Source organism: Pseudonaja textilis, chromosome 4, assembly GCF_049901715.1.
Source record: "Pseudonaja textilis isolate UNSWEBS1 chromosome 4, rPseTex1.2, whole genome shotgun sequence".
Taxonomy (NCBI): Eukaryota; Metazoa; Chordata; class Lepidosauria; order Squamata; family Elapidae; genus Pseudonaja; species Pseudonaja textilis.
Genome location: NC_141993.1, coordinates 36,805,513 through 36,824,859, shown reverse-complemented (window position 1 = coordinate 36,824,859; position 19,347 = coordinate 36,805,513). Strand labels below are relative to the sequence as shown.

General features: G+C 36.6%; 1 protein-coding gene across 22 annotated transcripts in view; it reads left to right on the top strand.

Moving 5' to 3' along the window:
* TACC2 (transforming acidic coiled-coil containing protein 2) overlaps positions 1 to 18,214 on the top strand; it is a 170,062-nt gene extending 151,848 nt beyond the window's left edge. For all 22 annotated transcript variants that reach the window (XM_087932588.1, XM_087932587.1, XM_087932586.1 and 19 more), the window contains 7 exons: positions 4,579 to 4,716; positions 5,914 to 5,990; positions 6,991 to 7,034; positions 13,892 to 14,052; positions 15,031 to 15,137; positions 15,769 to 15,889; positions 17,713 to 18,214. In XM_087932588.1, coding sequence (XP_087788714.1) covers positions 4,579 to 4,716; positions 5,914 to 5,990; positions 6,991 to 7,034; positions 13,892 to 14,052; positions 15,031 to 15,137; positions 15,769 to 15,889; positions 17,713 to 17,778 — 714 coding nt within the window. In that variant the 3' untranslated portion in view covers positions 17,779 to 18,214. The remainder of the gene's footprint in view (positions 1 to 4,578; positions 4,717 to 5,913; positions 5,991 to 6,990; positions 7,035 to 13,891; positions 14,053 to 15,030; positions 15,138 to 15,768; positions 15,890 to 17,712) is intronic.
* Positions 18,215 to 19,347: the final 1,133 nt, after the last annotated feature.

Below are 19,347 nucleotides of genomic sequence, written 5' to 3'. Positions count from 1 at the left end.
CAGAGTTCCTCCGAGAGTTCTTACGTCCCTCCTTTGGTGGACCAGGCCGGCCATAAACAAAGGTCATTACTTCAAAGAGCCCGACAGGCTATCCGTCACCACGGACGCGAGCCTACTCGGTTGGGGAGCTCACGTCCTCTCCATATCGTCACAGGGCAAATGGTCACCAACAGAGCAATTCTGCTCCATAAACTGGCTGGAGCTTCACGCTGTCCTCCTGGCGCTTCGCAGCTTCCTACCCCAGGTACGCGGTCGTCATATCCTGGTCCTCACGGACAACATCACCGCAAAGGCCCACATCAACAGGCAGGGGGGCACTCAGTCAGCAAGCCTCATGAGAGAAGCCGAGCGCCTTTGCAGGTGGGCGGAATCAAACCTGGCCTCCATCAGGGCAGATCACATATCCGGGGTCCTAAACATTCAAGCGGACTGGCTCAGCAGAGCCACCCTAGACCAAGCGGAATGGCGCCTCCACCCTTCTCTGTTCAGGGAAGCAGCCTCCATCTTCGGGCCCCCCTTGGTGGATCTCTTCGCTTCCCCTCTGAACGCTCAACTTCCGAGGTTCATTTCAAGGTACCCCTCTCCCGGGGCAGAGAACCACAATGCCCTCCGCTGCCCTTGGCCCCCAGGGCTCCTTTATGCCTTTCCCCCCCTATCCATCATCCCCAGGGTGATCCACAAGTTGATCCTGGAGCAGGCAGAGATCCTAGTAGCTCCCTTTTGGCCCAGACGCCCTTGGTTTGCGGACCTCCGCAACCTCTCGGTGGCCCCTCCCTGGAGGATCCCCCCAGACAGGATCTCCCTGTCTCAGGGCCCCCTACTTCATCCCAAACCCCAATGGCTCCAGTTAGCCGTTTGGAGGTTGAGCGGAGCCGTCTAAGGGCTCAGGGAATTTCTAACCAGGCTATACACACCATCCTGGCAGCCAGACGATCCTCGACCAACCGCATATACAATGCCACATGGGCTGCTTTTCGTTCTTGGGCCCTCAGACGTCGAATTAATCCTCTTTCTCCTTCCATACCCCAAATCCTTGACTTCCTCCAGGTGGGTCTCGACAAGGGTCTTTCTACCAATACCCTAAGACGCCAGGTTGCTGCCCTCGCAACCGTTGTCCCCTCAGACACTGGGGGTTCCATCTCCCACCACCCCCTTGTCAAGACCTTTCTTAGGGGAGCTGCCAACCTCCGCCCCCCAACCATACACCGTTTTCCGACCTGGGACCTCAACAAGGTTCTGGTCGCCCTCACCAAGTCCCCTTTGAACCCATAAGGGAGATTCCCTTACAGCTCCTCACCTTCAAGACCGTCTTTCTCGTGGCCATCACATCCGCCCGTCGGATCTCGGAGTTGGCGGCCCTCTCTATTAGACAGGATCTTTGTACTTTTCACTCTGACAGAGTCATCCTCCGTCCCGACCCCACCTTCCTCCCTAAAGTGAACTCGGCATTTCACAGAAATCAGGAGCTCATACTTCCTGATTTCTGCCCCAATCCTTCTCACGAGAAAGAGAGGCAGTGGCACTTCCTTGATGTAAGACGCGCCTTGAGGATGTATATCACACGCACCCAGCCCTTTCGCAAGTCAGAGGCCTTATTTGTGTCTTTCCATCCTGCTTCTCTCGGTCGCAAGGTGACGCCCTCAACTGTGGGCCGCTGGATTAGGGCCGCTATCGCCAAATCCTACCAGGCTCAGTCACTTTCCGCTCCAGTGGGCATCACCGCCCACTCCACCAGAAGTGCGGCTACTTCTGCCGCATGGGCCACGCAAGCCTCGATACTTGACATCTGTAGGGCTGCCACCTGGACATCCCCCTCTCCCTTCATCAAGCACTATAAGATTGATATATTTGCATCCGCTGAGGCTTCCTTTGGCAGGCGTGTCCTTCAGCGTGTTATCGAAGTTCCAGAGGAGGTTCCACCCCAGACGGGAACCCACCCGGAGGACTAGCCAAGCTTTGGTATGTCCCAATCTGGACGCTCGTAGCAGCTCCATGGAAAAGGGGCGTTGGTTCTTACCTGATACGCTTCTTTTCATGGGGCTGCGGAGAGCGTCCAGCCCCACCCATTAAGCCGTCTGGTGGGGAACCTCATCGTTCAGCCAAGCACATTAACGTTCTTTAGTTAGCATGAGTACAGGGCCTGCCTTCTCGTCTTCGCAAAACTGGGACGCCGGAGGACCACGTGATGGCAAGAGGCGTTCCTCAATTTCAAGCTCAGCCTGTAGGAGCCGAGACTGAAGCACCTCCCAATCTGGACGCTCTCCGCAGCCCCATGAAAAGAAGCGTATCAGGTAAGAACCAACGCCCCATTTCTGCTTCATATCTACTACTAAATTGCAATTTTTCCCCCAAATATTTCTGTTTTTTTAATTTTTGTATGTATAATTATTTTTGTGCTATGGTTCTTTGGGTTCCATGCAAATGACAGCTGAATTCAAATTATTTGAATGCACAATAAAAATTTCCAATAGAGAACCTGTTAATCTTCATGATAATCTTGCTGCCAGCTACAAAATCAGTGTATTTGCTCTCATAATAAAGATTATATGTGAAAAATATTGTTTTCATTTCCCATGTCTTTCAGAAGAAACATTTTAGTTCTCATTTATAAAATAAAAAGTAACCCAAACTGCATGTTATGATAGATAAATTAGTTTTAATTTGGGGCCATATCAGTTTCATGTATGAATCGTAACTCCATTGGGGATTTTATAATTATTTTTAGAGAAATAAGGTATGTGTATGTGTGAGTGTCTATTTAAAATTTCAAAATAGATATTTTTGTAGATATTGTTTTTGAAACCAAGAAGGATTTCAAGATTTAGAAAAATATTTTATTTAGAAAAATAAAAACTAGCAATCAAACAAAAACCCCATTCCTTCACATGCATTCTCTAGTCTAGAATAATATAAATCATATAATTTCTCTTCTAAAGGTAAAACAAAGGAAATCCTCAAATACTTGAATTTTAAAAAGAGATAGAGATAGTATACATAATGTATATAATAGATAGTTTAATTGTCTAACTTTAATATTAACATAGAAATTATGGAATTAACATGCCTGACTATAGCCAGTGTTTCTGAATAACTCTTAAAACAGTTTGCTCAGTCTCTTATGTATCTTTACTGATCTCTTATAAGAGATCTTCACTGATTTGTTCTATGCTACTTTTATAAATTGTGAATTTCTGAATATAATATAAAACAAGCAGTGGCTTATATCAGTTGTTGTGGATTCCAAAATGACTCTTGACAATAAACTATAAAATATTTAGCCTCAGTACATTGCTGATGTTCACTGCTTTATAGAAATAAGCAAACCAATTAGAATTCCTGTTGTCAGATTATATTTTCCCAATTATTTAGTCCCAAGGACAGTATCTACAGTGGATTTGTTCATACATAATATAAGAAAAGCAGTTAGTGCAAAATAATTCTGTTTCTTCCTAAAAACCAAAAGCAAGAATCTGAATTGCATTAGTTCTGTGTACAAAAAATAGCAGAGCCAATATTTTCTTAACTTACTTTTGTATATTGCAATTGAAAGAATTTGTAATTTATAGTTTCCTGCTTAAACTTACCTTAATTAACTTTAGATGTTATTTAGTCACTGATCAGGTGCTTCAATTACCCTAGTATAAATGCATTTTAATTAAAAATGTTCAATCAGATCTGTCAGTAACTTGAATATTAAGTAACTATATTGTTAATATTGTGATCACATTCTTATAAAAATAAATCCACATCAACAGTTTCATATTTTATCCTAAATTATTCTACCATTTGCAAAACTATGTTTAGGTAACTGCTGTGAAAAAGTATAAGCCAAAGCTATGTTATAAACCTTTTAAATATGCTGGCGGAAAATGTGTTTTGAGGTATTTGTTGGAACATACTTTGCTCCAACAAAAGAACAACTTTGTTCTTTTCTTTTGTTATTGACATTCAAATAAAATTCATCTTACTTTTGCTGATGTTTGTGTCCATTGTTGCATGGCAAGTAATACACATTTCAGTAGATGTCAGGCTGTATCCTGAACAGAGTTGTCCAAATGTATTTTGTTTACTGAGAACTTGATATTAGGGGGAAAATTTTTCTTAATTGAAATTGAAACAGCAGCAAAAAAGCATTTAAGCACTTGAGTTGGTAGGTTCTCTATGAATCAGACTTTTCCATCCTGAGCTCATTCAGGCATCTTAAAAATTCCAACTTTCATAATTTTCACGTTGACTCAGAATCCTGAAAGATACTGTCCAATATATTTGGAAGTCATCAAATTGGGGACACTTACAAAAGCGTACTCTCTTGCCAAACTAGCTTTAATGATCACTTTTGGTTCTGAAGCTCAATGAAATAAATGGTGCTTTTCAAGAAAGAAAGATCGGAATTTCCAATATTCTGTATAACACCACACTTGTAATGGTAACTCTTGTGAAATAGCTTAATGATAAACCCAGATTAATATTTTAATTAATTCCATGTTTTTTTCACATTGCCTTCTTTTCTCACTTCCTTTGAAATACTTCACTACTGGAACATATTACTAACTGTTTGTCCTTCTTTGAAATGAATAGAGAGACCCTGCAGGTGATGCTTCAATCTCTAAAAGTGCATTGTACTCCCGGATAAGCAGCTCAGAGGGGGAAAATGTCTCCAGTTTGCTTTATAAACAGCAAGACCTGGATACTGCCTTAAGAGTTACCAGGGAAGAGGTAATGGCAATTTTAATCAAGGAAGCCCTGCCTATTTGTCGGTAGGCATTTTACAAAAGCAACCAACCGCTTTTTGAAGTTTGTTCTCCCAATTAATTCATTGTAATAAATTTGAATGAATTAATGTTTTTCCAGTTATTGATCAATACCAACACTGTGCTATCTTTTTTTAAGAATCAATTCTGCTTATCTATTAAACAATTTAGTGAATGTGTTCTAGTTACCTTCTTTAGATTGCAGGTTCAATAAGGAACTATGTATTATTCTATAGAGTAATATATATTAGTAGTAGTTAACAGAAAGCAAGAATTTGTTATGGAAAAGTTGATTGGACAAATTTGGTGCATGTCCCATCTATTTTTGATCATAATTATTTGTTGAGAAAACACATGTATGGTTGGAATGTTTGTTATATATCTCTGTTAAGGATTTCTTCGTTTACCAAACAGAAGACTACATAAGAGCACAATTTTTTTGTTTATATTATATATTCAAAGAGTTTGGTAAATATTTGGCAAGGCCTAGGTCAAGTTTTTTTTATGTATAGTTTTGTATATTTGGGAACATAGATATTTAGTAGTTTTTTGCGTAGGTGTAATAGAGTTCATATAAAGGCATAAATAGGACTCACAGAATTTCTTACCTTGCAATTTTAAAACACATGGATTCAACTTTCAGAATTCCTCAGATAGGCTGGCTCGGAATTCTGGGAATTGAAGTTTGTATGACTTAAACTAGTAAGCTTGATAAACCCTGAAGTACGACATGACTCAAAAAACAGCTTCCTGTGGATTCCAAAGCAATCCATTCTCAGCAAAAAACTATGATTTTTGAACAAATATTATTTGCTTGTATTTGTGCTTTGTCTTGGCTTAGCAAGAGGGAAAAATGCCAACAGATTTTGATTTTATAAAAATGGCATCTGCAGCAAACAGTGATGACATAGAAAAGACATGCATATGGTGACATCACATGTGCCACAATTATGTACTCGCATCCTGACATCTGACGCAAATATGTAAGTCACAATGTTTGTGTGATAACATAATTGTGCACTTTGCTCTCCTTGCCTTTCCTGTGGATGCCATAATTATAATTTTGTTATACTTTTCTATCGATCCTTAGAATGTTATGTAGCAAAGTACTTTGTCTTTTTTTCAAGCTGATACAACCTTATTTCTTCTCTTTTTTAAAAAGATAATTGCAAAGGAAAGGATGATTTCAGAATGGAAAGAGAAATATGAAGAAAGTAGAAGGGAAGTTATGGAAATGAGGTTTGTGTAATTTTCTATGAATGAATACTTTTCAAGTTTATGAGGCAATTAAAAAATCTTATTTTTTAATCATACTGCTGGTGCCAGAATCTTCAGTTTACCAAAGTAAATCTGTTAAAAGAAGTGCCTGTGTGTGTGTGTGTGTGTGTGTGTGTGTGTGTTTTCTCATAAGACAACATAATCTTCCATAAATGTGGAAATAGTTTTCCTTTATTTAATTATTAAATAAATTCAACATTGGAATATGATACAACAAAAGACTGTGGTATTCAGGAACTACCTTACTGAATAGAAAAACAGGATATAAATCAAATCAATCAATCAAATAGTTTAAATAAATATATATTCTACCTCTTTCTGTTTGGAAATCTCACAAATAATCACAAGGTATCTTATCAAGAACTTATAAAATTCAAATAAGTAATTCAGTTGTTTAAATCAGCTAGCTTTCTTGGGAGAACAAATTCAAAATAGGACATGTTTTTAAAGTTTAAGGCAATCCTTTTAAATTGTTCTTTTGTTTTGTGACATGTTTATAGCTATTTCATAGAATTAGAATATTGCAATAGGGTTCTTTCCTCCATTTCTGAAATTCAGAATGTAATTGCTAATTAAATTAATATATGTCTGTGGAAACTATCCATCTTTCCCCTCTGCTACCACTTTCTGGCAAAATCAGTTCAAAATATGATTAGTAAGAAGGCACAAGTTAGTACATAGAATGGCAGATCTATCTTGTACTGGAGAAACTACTAAAACAAGTCTGAATATGGAAGTCACAGACTATATGTAGTAAGTCACCTATTTTATAGCATAAATATGGATTTAACAGCATCCTAGCTGTCTCTGAATTAATCTTTTGAAAATGCCATACTGTAACAACTGTATTCTGTCATAGATTTTGGGGCTAATTTGTAAGGTTTTAACGGAAGAGTTGGCATTAGAAAAATCTATTTCTGTGGATATGTGTTCATTTTCATATCTTTTCATCTTTTAATAGGAAAATTGTTTCAGAGTATGAGAAGACAATTGCTCAAATGATAGGTAGGTATTAATTTTCATGAAAAGAAAATATTTTTCTTATTCTGTTATAAGGAATATACAATAATAGAAAATTAGTCGTGCAATGAAAAAAGATGATTTAAGAAACAGGTTTGGGAATTACAACACACCCATAGGTTGCTATATGTGCCTGGAAGTCTTCTTGGAAATTACTGTTATTTATTTACTTATTTACTGTTTCATTGCTTACAGTATTTATTTTGGAGAAAACATGCTCTTCTTAGCTGTGTCTCATGTTATATGTATGAATTAATTCAATGCAGAATTTCATCTCATCATATGTATTGTAACACTGTTCATTAAAAAAAAAGGACAAGTAAATGCCAGGAAGAACATATTTATTTGACAGCAGCCAATTATCAAACAAACCTAAATATATTATAGTCACTCCTTTGATGGCAGATATCAACTCAAACATTTAACAATACTGATATATACTATTTAGGCGTAGGAAATTGCAGTATTCTGGATATCATTGGTCTCTTAGAACAAATCACATTATTATGGCAAACATCACTGTATTTTAATTATATTATTGGTATTCATTGTAAAAATATATCAAAATACGACCAGCAATATAATCCAAATAAGTATAAAGTATTAAGCCTCATAAAAGTTTATCACATAAAATTAATACTTTAATACTTTAATTAATACTTTAATTACTAGGGCTACTGTTTTTTGTTTTTACTATTTTAAAGTTACTCTGTTGTATTATGTATTGTTGAGAATTTTGTTTGGCAGATTTTCCTGGGAGGTGTGATTTGGAAGAGTGGCATAAATATTTTAAACTTAAATAAAATCTTTAAAGAGTGTATAATATGGTTGTGTCAAAGGTAAAGTTAGGGGCAACATAATTTTGTCCAACTGTCTGGCTTTATATTTACATGACCCTTTCATTTAAAATTAGTATTTATTTTTATTCTATAATTCCATATCTCTAGAATATTCTGGTGAACAGCTTCCAATATTTAATGTAGGTGATTTTTGTGAAAGAAATGCTGAATATGAGATAAAAGTGCATAAATTTTGCTCATCTTTTGCATTTCAATTCTGTGTATTAGTTTTCCCCAGGTTATTTTTTTTTAATTTTAACATTTGAGATAATTTTAATCTTGCAAATTGCAAATATTTCTTTTACAATTAATTTTTGGAGAAACTACACTAATTCTCCACCAGAGCGGTTATGTTAAATTGAGCCACCTCCACTGAATTTATACTGCAGGTTTGTGTATTACCTAGACATAATTCCTCTTATGCAGACTAGAATATATTTCCAGTACAAGTATTCCAGTGCACTAATAGAGATTTATATGGTTTAGAAAAGATACAAACCAAGATTAAATCTTTATAAAGTTCACTTAGAAAAAATTGAGCTGTCCTTTCAAACAGCATTTTTAGATGGTGATAAAAATTCAGAAGTGTAACTAGCTGGCTGACCTGTTACGTAATCAACCCCCTTCATGAAGAGTCTTCTTTAGATGTAACATGGAGGAATTAAGCATGTGCAGACATTAGAATAATAGCTGATTGTTCTGTTATTTAATTTACTGGGTAGTTGTGATTTGTCTACAGGATATTTATCATTGCTAATTGTATTTCAATTGTATATGACTATTTGAGTGAGATCTGGAGTCTGAGAATAGAAAAGGATAGTTCATGGAGATTAAAGATGCCCCTAGATGAGTAAACCCTTAGCAACATTGGCTGAAGGTGCCATTTCCCATTGATACGAACATTTGACTTTTAGAAAGATTCAGAAGGAGGGTTTGTGCCCCCCCCCCCCAAGTTTGGCTATCTTCGGCCAGTGCCTATTCAGCATCAGCCTAAAGCTAGCTGTGACCTAGATATAGGAAATGTGTATTTGATTTTCCAGACAAGGTTTGTATAGTTTGAGTGCTAATTCTATAGTGACTTTCAGAGCTAGTGGAAAATTCAGAATTGAGCTAATTGGGCTAGAAGTTCTGTTTAAATGCTTTAAATATTCTTGTATACAAGAGTATTTTCATAAACTAACAGAAAAGGGAAGGAAATATTACTTACGTGGTTATTTCTGACTAATCATTATGCATGTGACTTTGTCCTGGTTAGAAACATAGCAGGAGTTTCTAATATATGCAGAGAAAATATGCTGAAGTGTGCTCTATGATATTGGTATCCTGCAAGGGAAATAATAACACCTTATATTTATAGCTGGAAAGATCCTTCTGAACACTTTATAAATCTGAATTAAACTAATACCTTTTCAGAGAAAGCTGATTTAGGCCAGATCATTAAAAAGAAGGGGTTAAAGAAATGCCCTAATGTTTTTCAAAAATCAATGGCTCCGGTGCAAATGTAAAAAGGATTAGCTCCTAAAGATATAATTAGGAGGCAGAAACTTGAGCAAATTGAGTTTGTAGAGCTCCTGGTAATTCCTTGGCATGTACTTTTTAGGTGACATCTATAATTTCCTTTCAAATCTTCAGTCTTCATTTAGCTTATGCCTCTACTGCATGCTTGTCTCTGTAAAAAAAAAGTTTATCAGAGAAAATGTTGTCTGTTGCATTCAGTCTACAGATTATGTGAGTGCTTTTTGAACCATTTCTGTTGCACATGGCATTTTGTCAAGGTGAATTTCATATACAGTACTTCCGTTTTCAGTGAATTCCATTATCTCCAGCTGCTGCTACATTTTTGAGCCATTCATTCATTCATTCATTCATTCATTCATTCATTCATTCGCTTGTGTGAAAGCTGAAAACAAACTCATCCACTTAAAACGATTATGCTGCTTCCTTTTTCATAGCTGAACTAAAAGGAATATTGTGCTTTGTGCGTTACAGATTGTTGCCTCCCATTTTTTTCTGCTTTCTTAATAAATCCCTTGACTTTTTTTCTGTTTTGCTTCCATTTTTGTTGCTTCTTGTTCTTTGCTTGCAAATCCAAAACAAAGGCAAGCCTGGTAAGTATTGCTTTTGCCAAATTTGGCACCTGCATATTGCATTTTTAAAATTTATTTTTATTTTATTTTGGCATTTACTTTTATGTATTTGCTCTATCTTCAGATGATCTCTGTCTTCTGATATCTACAGGGAATGTAGATATAAATCTTATTATTTCTAACAGTAATAGTGGTTAAATGATGACTAGATACTGCAAGCGTTGATGGATTTTTTTATGGTGATATACATTATTCCATTTCACTTCAGGAATAGGGTGAAGAAAAAATATTGTTATTAATTGGCTATATTACAAAAGTTTCCACAGTACTTACAGTGGCAGTGGGGCATCATAAAAAATCTAATAAGAAACTGTTTTTTCACTTGAATAATTTCACATGATTATTTTGGCCATCTAAATATGCAATTTAAAAAGCGTCAAGGCACTCCATTTTAGATCCTACCTACTGAATGCCCTACCACAGCATCCCCCAACCTTTCCAAGTCGTGGACTGGTGGAGGTGGTGGCGAGGGAAGAGGGGATGGTTTCGTGTGTGCTGCTTTTACTAATTGAAATAGTGCTTAAACTATATACTGCTTCACGGTGCTTTACAGCCCTCTCTAAGCAGTTTGCAGAATCAGCATATTGCTCCCAACAATCTGGGTCCTCATTTTACCAACCTCAGAAGGATGGAAGGCTGAGTCAACCTTGAGCTGGCGAGAATCAAACTGCTGGCAGCTGGCAGTCAGCAGATGCAGCTTCACTCATATGAATGCTCACTAGTTCCACAGCCAAGTTCTGAATGAGTTGTAGCCCAGCACCAGGTCGCGAACATGGGGTTGAGGACCCCTGCCCTACCTACAATATGATGTGCAAGTTTCACTGGTAGGGACAACTCATTTACCAACCAACAGAATGTCAGACTCACTTAATGGAGAAAATAATAAAATAATTTATTTTCCTGTCCATGATCTGAATGCTCCAAAAGATGTTTGATTCTGCAAGCTTGTCACTTAGACCTACATTCTCTTTTTTCATATTCCATGGCTTTTTATTGGAGCTCTGGATAAACAGATCACTTCTGTGAAGACCCTGATAATCAGTAGAGAAAACCTGGAGGCTGTCTGTTCTACCCTGGCAAAATGAAAACCTGTCCCAAATATTTTCCATTTTGGGATTTGGAACTGGCTTGAATTTAAGAAACATATCTGCTAAATGGCATAGAGGAAAATTGATCAGCAAGGGGCATATTAAATGTGAAAATTAAGTTTAATCTTTCAGTATTGGCTAGCAATTTACTGCAGACCATTGTTGGACAGGGCTGGATTAGAAGAAGCTGCTAGAAAAATATTTTTCCTCTGTGATTAAATTATACAATAGCAATGAAACTCTTAATCTATGCTAAGGATTTCATTCAGACTCCTGATCAGAATATCAGAAAAATAGAGTTGAGAGAGACCTTGGTCTTTTACTGCAATCCCCTCCAAAAATGTAAATATAAAAGGGAAGGGAAGGGAATTTAGCTTTAAAAACATACTTCTATGGAAATGTGACTCCAATTCCATTTCTATTTTTATTTGAAAGTAACTTCTATGGAACTCAGTAGGATTTTCATTCAGATAAACACTTTGGATGGATCTATAAAGAATTCCCTATTTTGTTTAGTTTTAGGAGTGTCGGCATTAGGCTTAGTTTCATTAATGTACTAATGCTACATAGTTCTTTTGATTTGTAAAAAAAATCAAAACCACCTTCAAAACCCTTCTGCAGTTATCAGAGTCAACTAAACTTCCACAAAAGAATGGAGAAGGAAAACAAGACCAAAAAAATGACCCTCTCAACTATGCATGGGGTTTACAACATATTACTCTTGTCTAGATGTTGCCCTGTTCTGTTTAGCATGTTGTGTGGAAATCAATACAGTACTTCGAATACTGTAATATATTAGAAGAATGACAATTCTGAAAGAACAAATATTTCATGTGCAGGTGCTTAGTATATTCATACTAAATTATCAACAAGAGGTAGTGACAAATTCTCTGTTGCTTTACTTGTAAAACTGCTTCTAGCCAAGTTTTCCTCTTTTTCACTTTTCCTCAGTCACTGAATTTTACAGCAATGTAACAAACAACTTATCCATTTGAAGATAATCTGGTTTTTTTTTTTCATTCTTTCTTTCATCTTTTTCTTTCCATACTTTTGTACTATTGTGGAGTAAAAGATACACAAATCATATATTAAAGGCATCTTTAGATTTAAGAATAAATTAGAATAACTCACTGCCATTTTGAAATATACTCAATTTATTAAAAGTGTAACCAGTTTTTTATTGTTAGTTTATAATTATAATATAAAATACAAAAGTAAATAGTGGGAAAATTGGAGAGAGAGAAGGGAAGGGGAAAGTGGGGGGGAAGGAAAGAAAAGGCATTGACTTCTGACTCTCTTTGGTACAATAAAATCAGATAATAACATAATCAAGCCTCATCTTTTGACTTTTACCTAATAATATAAACCAGCAATTTCTATAACAACAAACCTATCTAATTAAAGAATAACCAGTTTTTAATTGATTTTGCCACTATAGGTAACCCTCATTTAATGATCAGAATTGAGAGTGGCAATGCGATCAAAGTGGTCATTAAGAAATCTTAATTAATTTTTCCCTTGCTGTAAAGACTGGTGAATGTTATAAATGCAACAAATGGTCATAAAGTTACTTTCATCGTTGTGAATAGTTGTTAAACAAAGACTATCTGCATCTTTATTGTTTTTATTGATAGAATTGCTCTCAGAAAAGCAATAGCAAATGTAATTGGTTCATCATCAAATTAAGACTGCTTTATGGTATACTGTAATTAGGCATGCGTGAGTGTTATACACATGCATCTAACAATAACATATAATCAAAGCTGTTCAGTGTTCACATGCTGTGTAAGCTCTGATTTGCTACAGCTCTGATAAAAGTAGACACTTGATAATAACTGTAATGTTGTAAAAATAGTGACCTTTTAAGGTGGAATGTTTGAAAAATCTGGCACACCTTCAGATTTAGGGGTGTTGCAGCCCCAAACACAGCAGGTAGAAAAAACTAGATTACAATTTTAGAAAACAGGGAGGAAAAAAGAGAGAGAATACGCAAATATGTGCATGCTGGAGAGAAAATGAGAAGGAGAACTTCTCAGATAATTCCCAATGAAATTCAGTAGTGGGAAATTCAGGAAAAGGAGAGGAGAAATTTTCAGGGCTCACTATTAAATTGTAAAATCACTTTCACAAGATTACTAAGGGCCACGGACACATATAATGCTTAAAGGTGAGGATCAAATAAATTAATACAGAATCAAGCTTATAATAATTTTCTGTTTCCAGAATCAGAGTAGTATGTCTTAACATGAATGGTTTTACCTAGCAGGATTCTTTTGAAGTTATTATAAATATTTGTATAGATTTGTCTGCTGTTTTATTTAAGGAACATTTGATTTTAGGGTTGAGGTGCCATTTTATAAAGTGAAATATATGGTTTTATATATTAAAAGTTTTCAGTTGAAATGAAGACTAGTGGGAGGTTTTGAGTCAGCAGAAAGAACTTATTTTACATCGATTCACACTTTTTATTCTTGCTGAATCTATGCTGCATATTTATAGCAATGTGATTCCCATAAAAGAGCTTTTCTTTGTTAAATATTTGCTTCTGGTTACTTGTAAAGGTCAGTCCTGTTGCCCAATTTAAATGTTTCACTATGATAAAATATTTATCCCCATAATGAAACAATGTTTTAAATGCTTAACAGATTTACCAAGCAAACATGCCCCTCGTTCTACTTTGCATGATCTCATTTTCATGCTTTAATTTAATTTTAATTTTTTAAAAACTATTCGTTGTCTTTGAGCCTTTTAATCGTTGTCTCCTATAGAGGATGAGCAGAGAGAAAAATCCATGTCCCATCACACCGTCCAGCAACTTATTATAGAAAAAGAGCAAGCATTAGCTGATCTGAACTCTGTGGAAAAATCTCTGGCAGATCTTTTCAGAAGATACGAAAAAATGAAAGAAGTTCTTGAAGGATTTAGGAAGGTAGGTCACAGTGAATAATGATGCCATCAAAACACCCACATTCACTAAGGTGCATGTCTGGAGTTGTGTGTGGCTGCATTTTTGTATTCATTTTGGTGGGTTTTTTTTCCTGATTTCCACATTCACCAGCAGCTTTTGGCTGAAGATCAGATCCTTGCGGTCAGGAATTTGGGGATAAGAATTCTTCTTGGATGTGATAGTTCACAAGTTTCCTTTCCATCCTCAGTGCTTCTTCTGACAGAACATTTATATAATAACGCATTTGTTAGGGCTTTATATAGCAACGATCCTTAATCTAATAACCAGAAGTGCATCAGCCTGAAAGTGCTGCCACCTAGCTCTAGTAAAAGGAGAAAACAGCCAAAGAAACTTTTTACACTTGTTTGTACACATTGAAAGAAGAAGCATAAACAGTTTATAGTGGGCCTTTGGATTCAGTGAAGTCACACTGTTGTGCAGTATATCTATGAGCACTGAGATAGCTCCGCAGTTCCAGTCTGGAGATGCAGTGACTAGTACAATGGGGACACTGAAAGTACATTGTTATCATAACTGTGGTGGGGTCGAGATTATACGTTATTCCCTGGTTTATGCAAAAAATATAATGTGAACTAATTTCCCTTAATTGATTTTCTATTCATTCACTGTGTTTTAAAAGCAACTGTGTACTTTACTTTGCCAAAAATCCAAAGCAACCATTTTCTGTAGAGTTGACATTGCAGAAAAGGGATTCTTAAGATGGCTTGAGCTTCATATGCCAGGCATGGCCTGTAGAATTCATATTGAGATGGCTGCTTAGCATTTATACACTGCATTTATACATTATATTTCTGTTTCCCTTGCTTTAAGGAAATATTTTATGTCTGCTTTCAAAAAAATGATCTGCTACCTAAAATTGTAGAGCATGGTCAAAGCCTACAACTTACTGTGAATCCCTTATGGTCTGTTGTTAAGCTATTTTTATGTTTCCCATTAAAGAATGAAGAAGTATTAAAGAAATGCGCACAGGAATATTTATCACGAGTTAAAAAAGAAGAGCAGAGATATCAAGCCCTCAAGGTTCATGCAGAGGAAAAACTGGACAGGTATTTTATTAGGGCTTGGGAGGAATCCTGCATTTCAACCAAGAACTTAAGGGGCATGCATAAGCGCACAATTGTGCATACTGCCCCTGTCCTATTATCCCCAATTATTAGTTCCTATTTCTTACATTTAAACTATGTTTGTTCTTATTTCTATTGTATTGTAAGCTTTTTGACAAAATAAATAACAAACAAACAAACTTCTGTTCTGAAATCTATTGTAAACTAATTCTGGAGCTTTCTTTTTCCATCTGGTTCTTGTCAGTACTTATATATAATTTTGACCTGACTCCTATAAAATGTATCCTGTCATTCTTTAAGGTTCCCCTCCATTTTGACCCCCTACTTTTTAAAATATTCAGGAAAGATTCAGTTAAGCACCAAGTATCAAACCTTACCTAATACAGTATAATGTAATATACTGATATACCAGTATGGTACTGAAATTCATAAAGAATTATGCGTGTGTCTCACAAGTTACAATAATATATGCTTTTCATAAATGTATACGAAATCTTGCCAAGAAAACTTTAGGAACTAGTCTGGCCAGTTGCCAAGAGTCCACACTTGACATGAATGCATAAGAGAGAGGGAGAGAGGTTCCTTGGCACTCAACATACCTGTGTTTCTGCAGAGCCAATGCTGAAATTGCACAAGTTCGGGGAAAGGCTCAGCAAGAACAAGCAGCTTACCAAGCCAGCCTTCGTAAAGAGCAGTTAAAAGTGGATGCGTTGGAAAGAACACTGGAACAAAAGGTGACTAGCTCTGAACTGTACAAAGCTGCTTGTAGAGGAATCTCTGGGTTTGGTAGCTGCTTCCTAACAGATACAAATATGTACTTTAGAAATGTAAAACCATCAATCTTTTTGCTATCAAATGCTATCCTCAAAAACTTCAAGAAGTTGGTTTGGGATGCTGGTGGTGGATCTGCCTCAACAGTTCGATATTATCTGTTTATCAAATTTATTGACCACCCAGGGTAACCCTGGGCCGAGTTGTCTATGGATAGTGGCTAATTGTCTGTGATGGTGATGTAGTAATATCAGAGAGAGGAGGTTAGATTTCACCGTGTGTGTTTAGGCAGTTCAAGGATCAGGTAGGCTTAGTGCCTTATTTTACTGTTTATTAGGGCTGTATAGCATTTCATGCTTAAAATCCAAAAACATTGGAATGGGAGGAAGTGTTAATAGTACATCTCTATGCAATGCTTCAAAGCTGCTGGATCTTTTCCCATATGCTTTGTCCTTCCTAGTACAAAGGCCTGTTGGAGATCAAAACTAAAGCACTGCATCATCATATTATTTATCTGCTTTTAATGAAACAAGTTAAAGTGCTCACACCAGCCTTAATTCATGGATGGGTGACTGTGGCTTATTACAACATTTCTCAGCCTCAACAACTTTAAGATGTCACTAGACAACCCATGACCCGTTGGGTTATCGTTTTAAGGATTATTTCCCTATCTAAGCGGAGAAACAGAATGACCAAAAGAGCAGTGGAAGTCCTCACTGACTTTCCTTGGAGAAAACTGAGAGGCAGGGATGGGATTCTACCAGTTCGCTAGAACCAGTTGTTAGAAGAAATTACTGGCCTAACTCGAAGGAAGGCAGGAAGGAAACATTCTGTTGTTGCTCTCTCTGTTAACCCTTATTACATTTTTGGCAGGACTAGACTTCCTGTCTCTGGAACTTCTCTGCAGTTTTTTTTCCTCCTTTGTGCTACTTTGCTTGTGTGGAGTGACCAAAGTTACAATGGCACTGAAAAAAGGGACTTATGACCATTTTTCACACTTACAACTGTTGCAGCATCCCCACAGTCATGAGAGGCCAGGCGAGGAGATGCATGCCTCGATGTGAGTGATATTGAGTTGGCCACGCCTAGCCAATAACATGACCAAGCCACACCCACCAATTAAGCCACGCCCACAGAACTGGTTGTTAATTTGAATCCCACCCCTGCTGACAGGGTGTGTTGGAAATGACAATCATGAAATCATAGCTGACCATGGCAGTGCGGCAGTGCAAAACCACTGAAGCAGCCATAGTTTTTCCAAATTTAAACCCTATAGGAGTCACGGGTCCCAAATTTTGGATGCATTAAAATGTTACCCCCTTGGAGGTATGTTGATTCAAATATTGTTGCGCTATGATCCACCACTATGCCCAATTGAAGGTTACAAACAGTCAAACAGACAAGTATTTCAGTAGTATATAGATTCTGGGAGAATTCTGAGAGTTGAAGTCCCTTAAAGTTGCTGAGGTTGAAAAACACTGGCTTAGCCTATTGATAGCAGAAAATCTGGCTTCTAGGAGGCAATGGTTTATCCTTTTAGCATAATTTCAATGTAAGAAAAGATTTAGGCGTAAAAGAACATAAAACGAAAGCTTTCCTGAAAGATGCCACAGTGATGTGCTTAAGCAAAGATGACTGGTATAAGCAGAACTGAATTGCAGACAGATATTGCTCTTTCCCCAGAATGTACAACAAATGTTATTTTCAGAATTGAAAAAGAGTGCAGTACGGCTTTTAACCGAAATGTGTTTATTCTTTCTTCCTGTGTATGTGTGTGTTTTTTTAGAATAAAGAAATAGAAGAGTTGACGAAGATTTGTGATGAACTGATTGCCAAAATGGGGAAAAGCTAACTTTAAACCAAAACCCTAAATTACAATCTTGAGTGCAATATGACCATTGGCACAGTGATATCCAGACAGCGATGTGAACGGATTCTATTTTCACTTTTTGTATGCACTACTGTATTTTTTCTTAATAATGTTGATTTGACTGTATGCAGTACAAAGACTATCAGAAATCCTTGCTATTGTCTGCAATTCTTTCCTTTGTATAATTCATAGCAAGTTGATCTCAAAAGTTCCTGTATCAGGGAGATTTGTCAAGTTCTTTAATAAATTACAGTTGCTCATCCTCGCCTTCCCTTTGTACATGAGTTCCCATGTTGGATGTCTTTTTTGAATTTAATATAAATGTGTATTACATGCATGGGGACTCTTGCCTTAAGGAGTGTAAATTTGATCTGCATTTTCTGATTTGTAAAATAAAATGGAAACTTGAAAAATTAAAGTACTTGCCTCTGTGATACTTACCACAAATAATCTTTCCCTTCCAGTTTGAAAATGAATTTCATATTATTAATTGGGACTTTGAAAATCAGTCTAAATCTGATATTGAGTAGCATCAGCTTTTTATATATTATTCTGTTATTTCATTGGTATGAAAAACATTATTTCTCAGAATACCAATACAGCCAAGGTGCTTTAGAGATCACCCAGATATACTGTATACAAAACTCCCAAGAGAATATAATAAGTGATATATTTTAAAAATCTACTAGTATAAAATATGTGACTTTTCTTCTGAATGCTTGTACAAATGATTCTAGGGCCGATACAAGTTACTGGAAATATTTGACTTTAAAAGTGCCTGTGCTTTTTTTTTAAAATGTAAACACTAACTTTATATTAAACATGATAACTTCTAAAATTACAGCAAGGTAATAGTATATAAAACTATTAGTACCAACAAAGTAATATCTAAATTTTGAATGAATTATAGTTACAAAGAATACACTGCAGGAGATTGGCCCATCAAGATTCTATATTCCTGCACAAAGCCTAGTTATGTGCATTCTAGCAAGGGTTACTTAAGCTATGAGCAGCATCTGGGCATAAACTGAACCTGAGCAACCAGGACCTCTAATCGGAGGTAGGATCAATCTGGTTCACATGTTTTCATAAAAGGAACAGTGAACTAGAACATGCTCTGTAAGTTTCACCTCTCTGAAATCACAGAGGCAGAGTTTTTCACCCAAAGGCCACTTTTTAATCTATACTGCAGAATATTCCAGTACACTAATAGAGATTTATATGCATGCACAGAGCCATCAGAAGAAGGGAACAGTTAAGGAACAAGGGTCGACTTGGGAGTAAAGGCACAGGTGGATGGTGAATGGCCCTTCCCATAGGGAATAAATAGGAGTGAAAGGGGAGTGGTGTTTGCAAGAGACAGTTCTTTTAATTAATGTGAAGATTTGTTTATCTGTGACTCTCAGAGACTCCTTGCCAAGTATTTCCTTGTACAGTGTTGCGTTTGGAAGCTATCGGCCTGGAATTCTCCAAGCCTGATAAGTTCTGTGGTTGCAATTCATCCTTGAAAGACTTTGTCGGGACTTGGTTGGATGTGAATGATAGGAATTC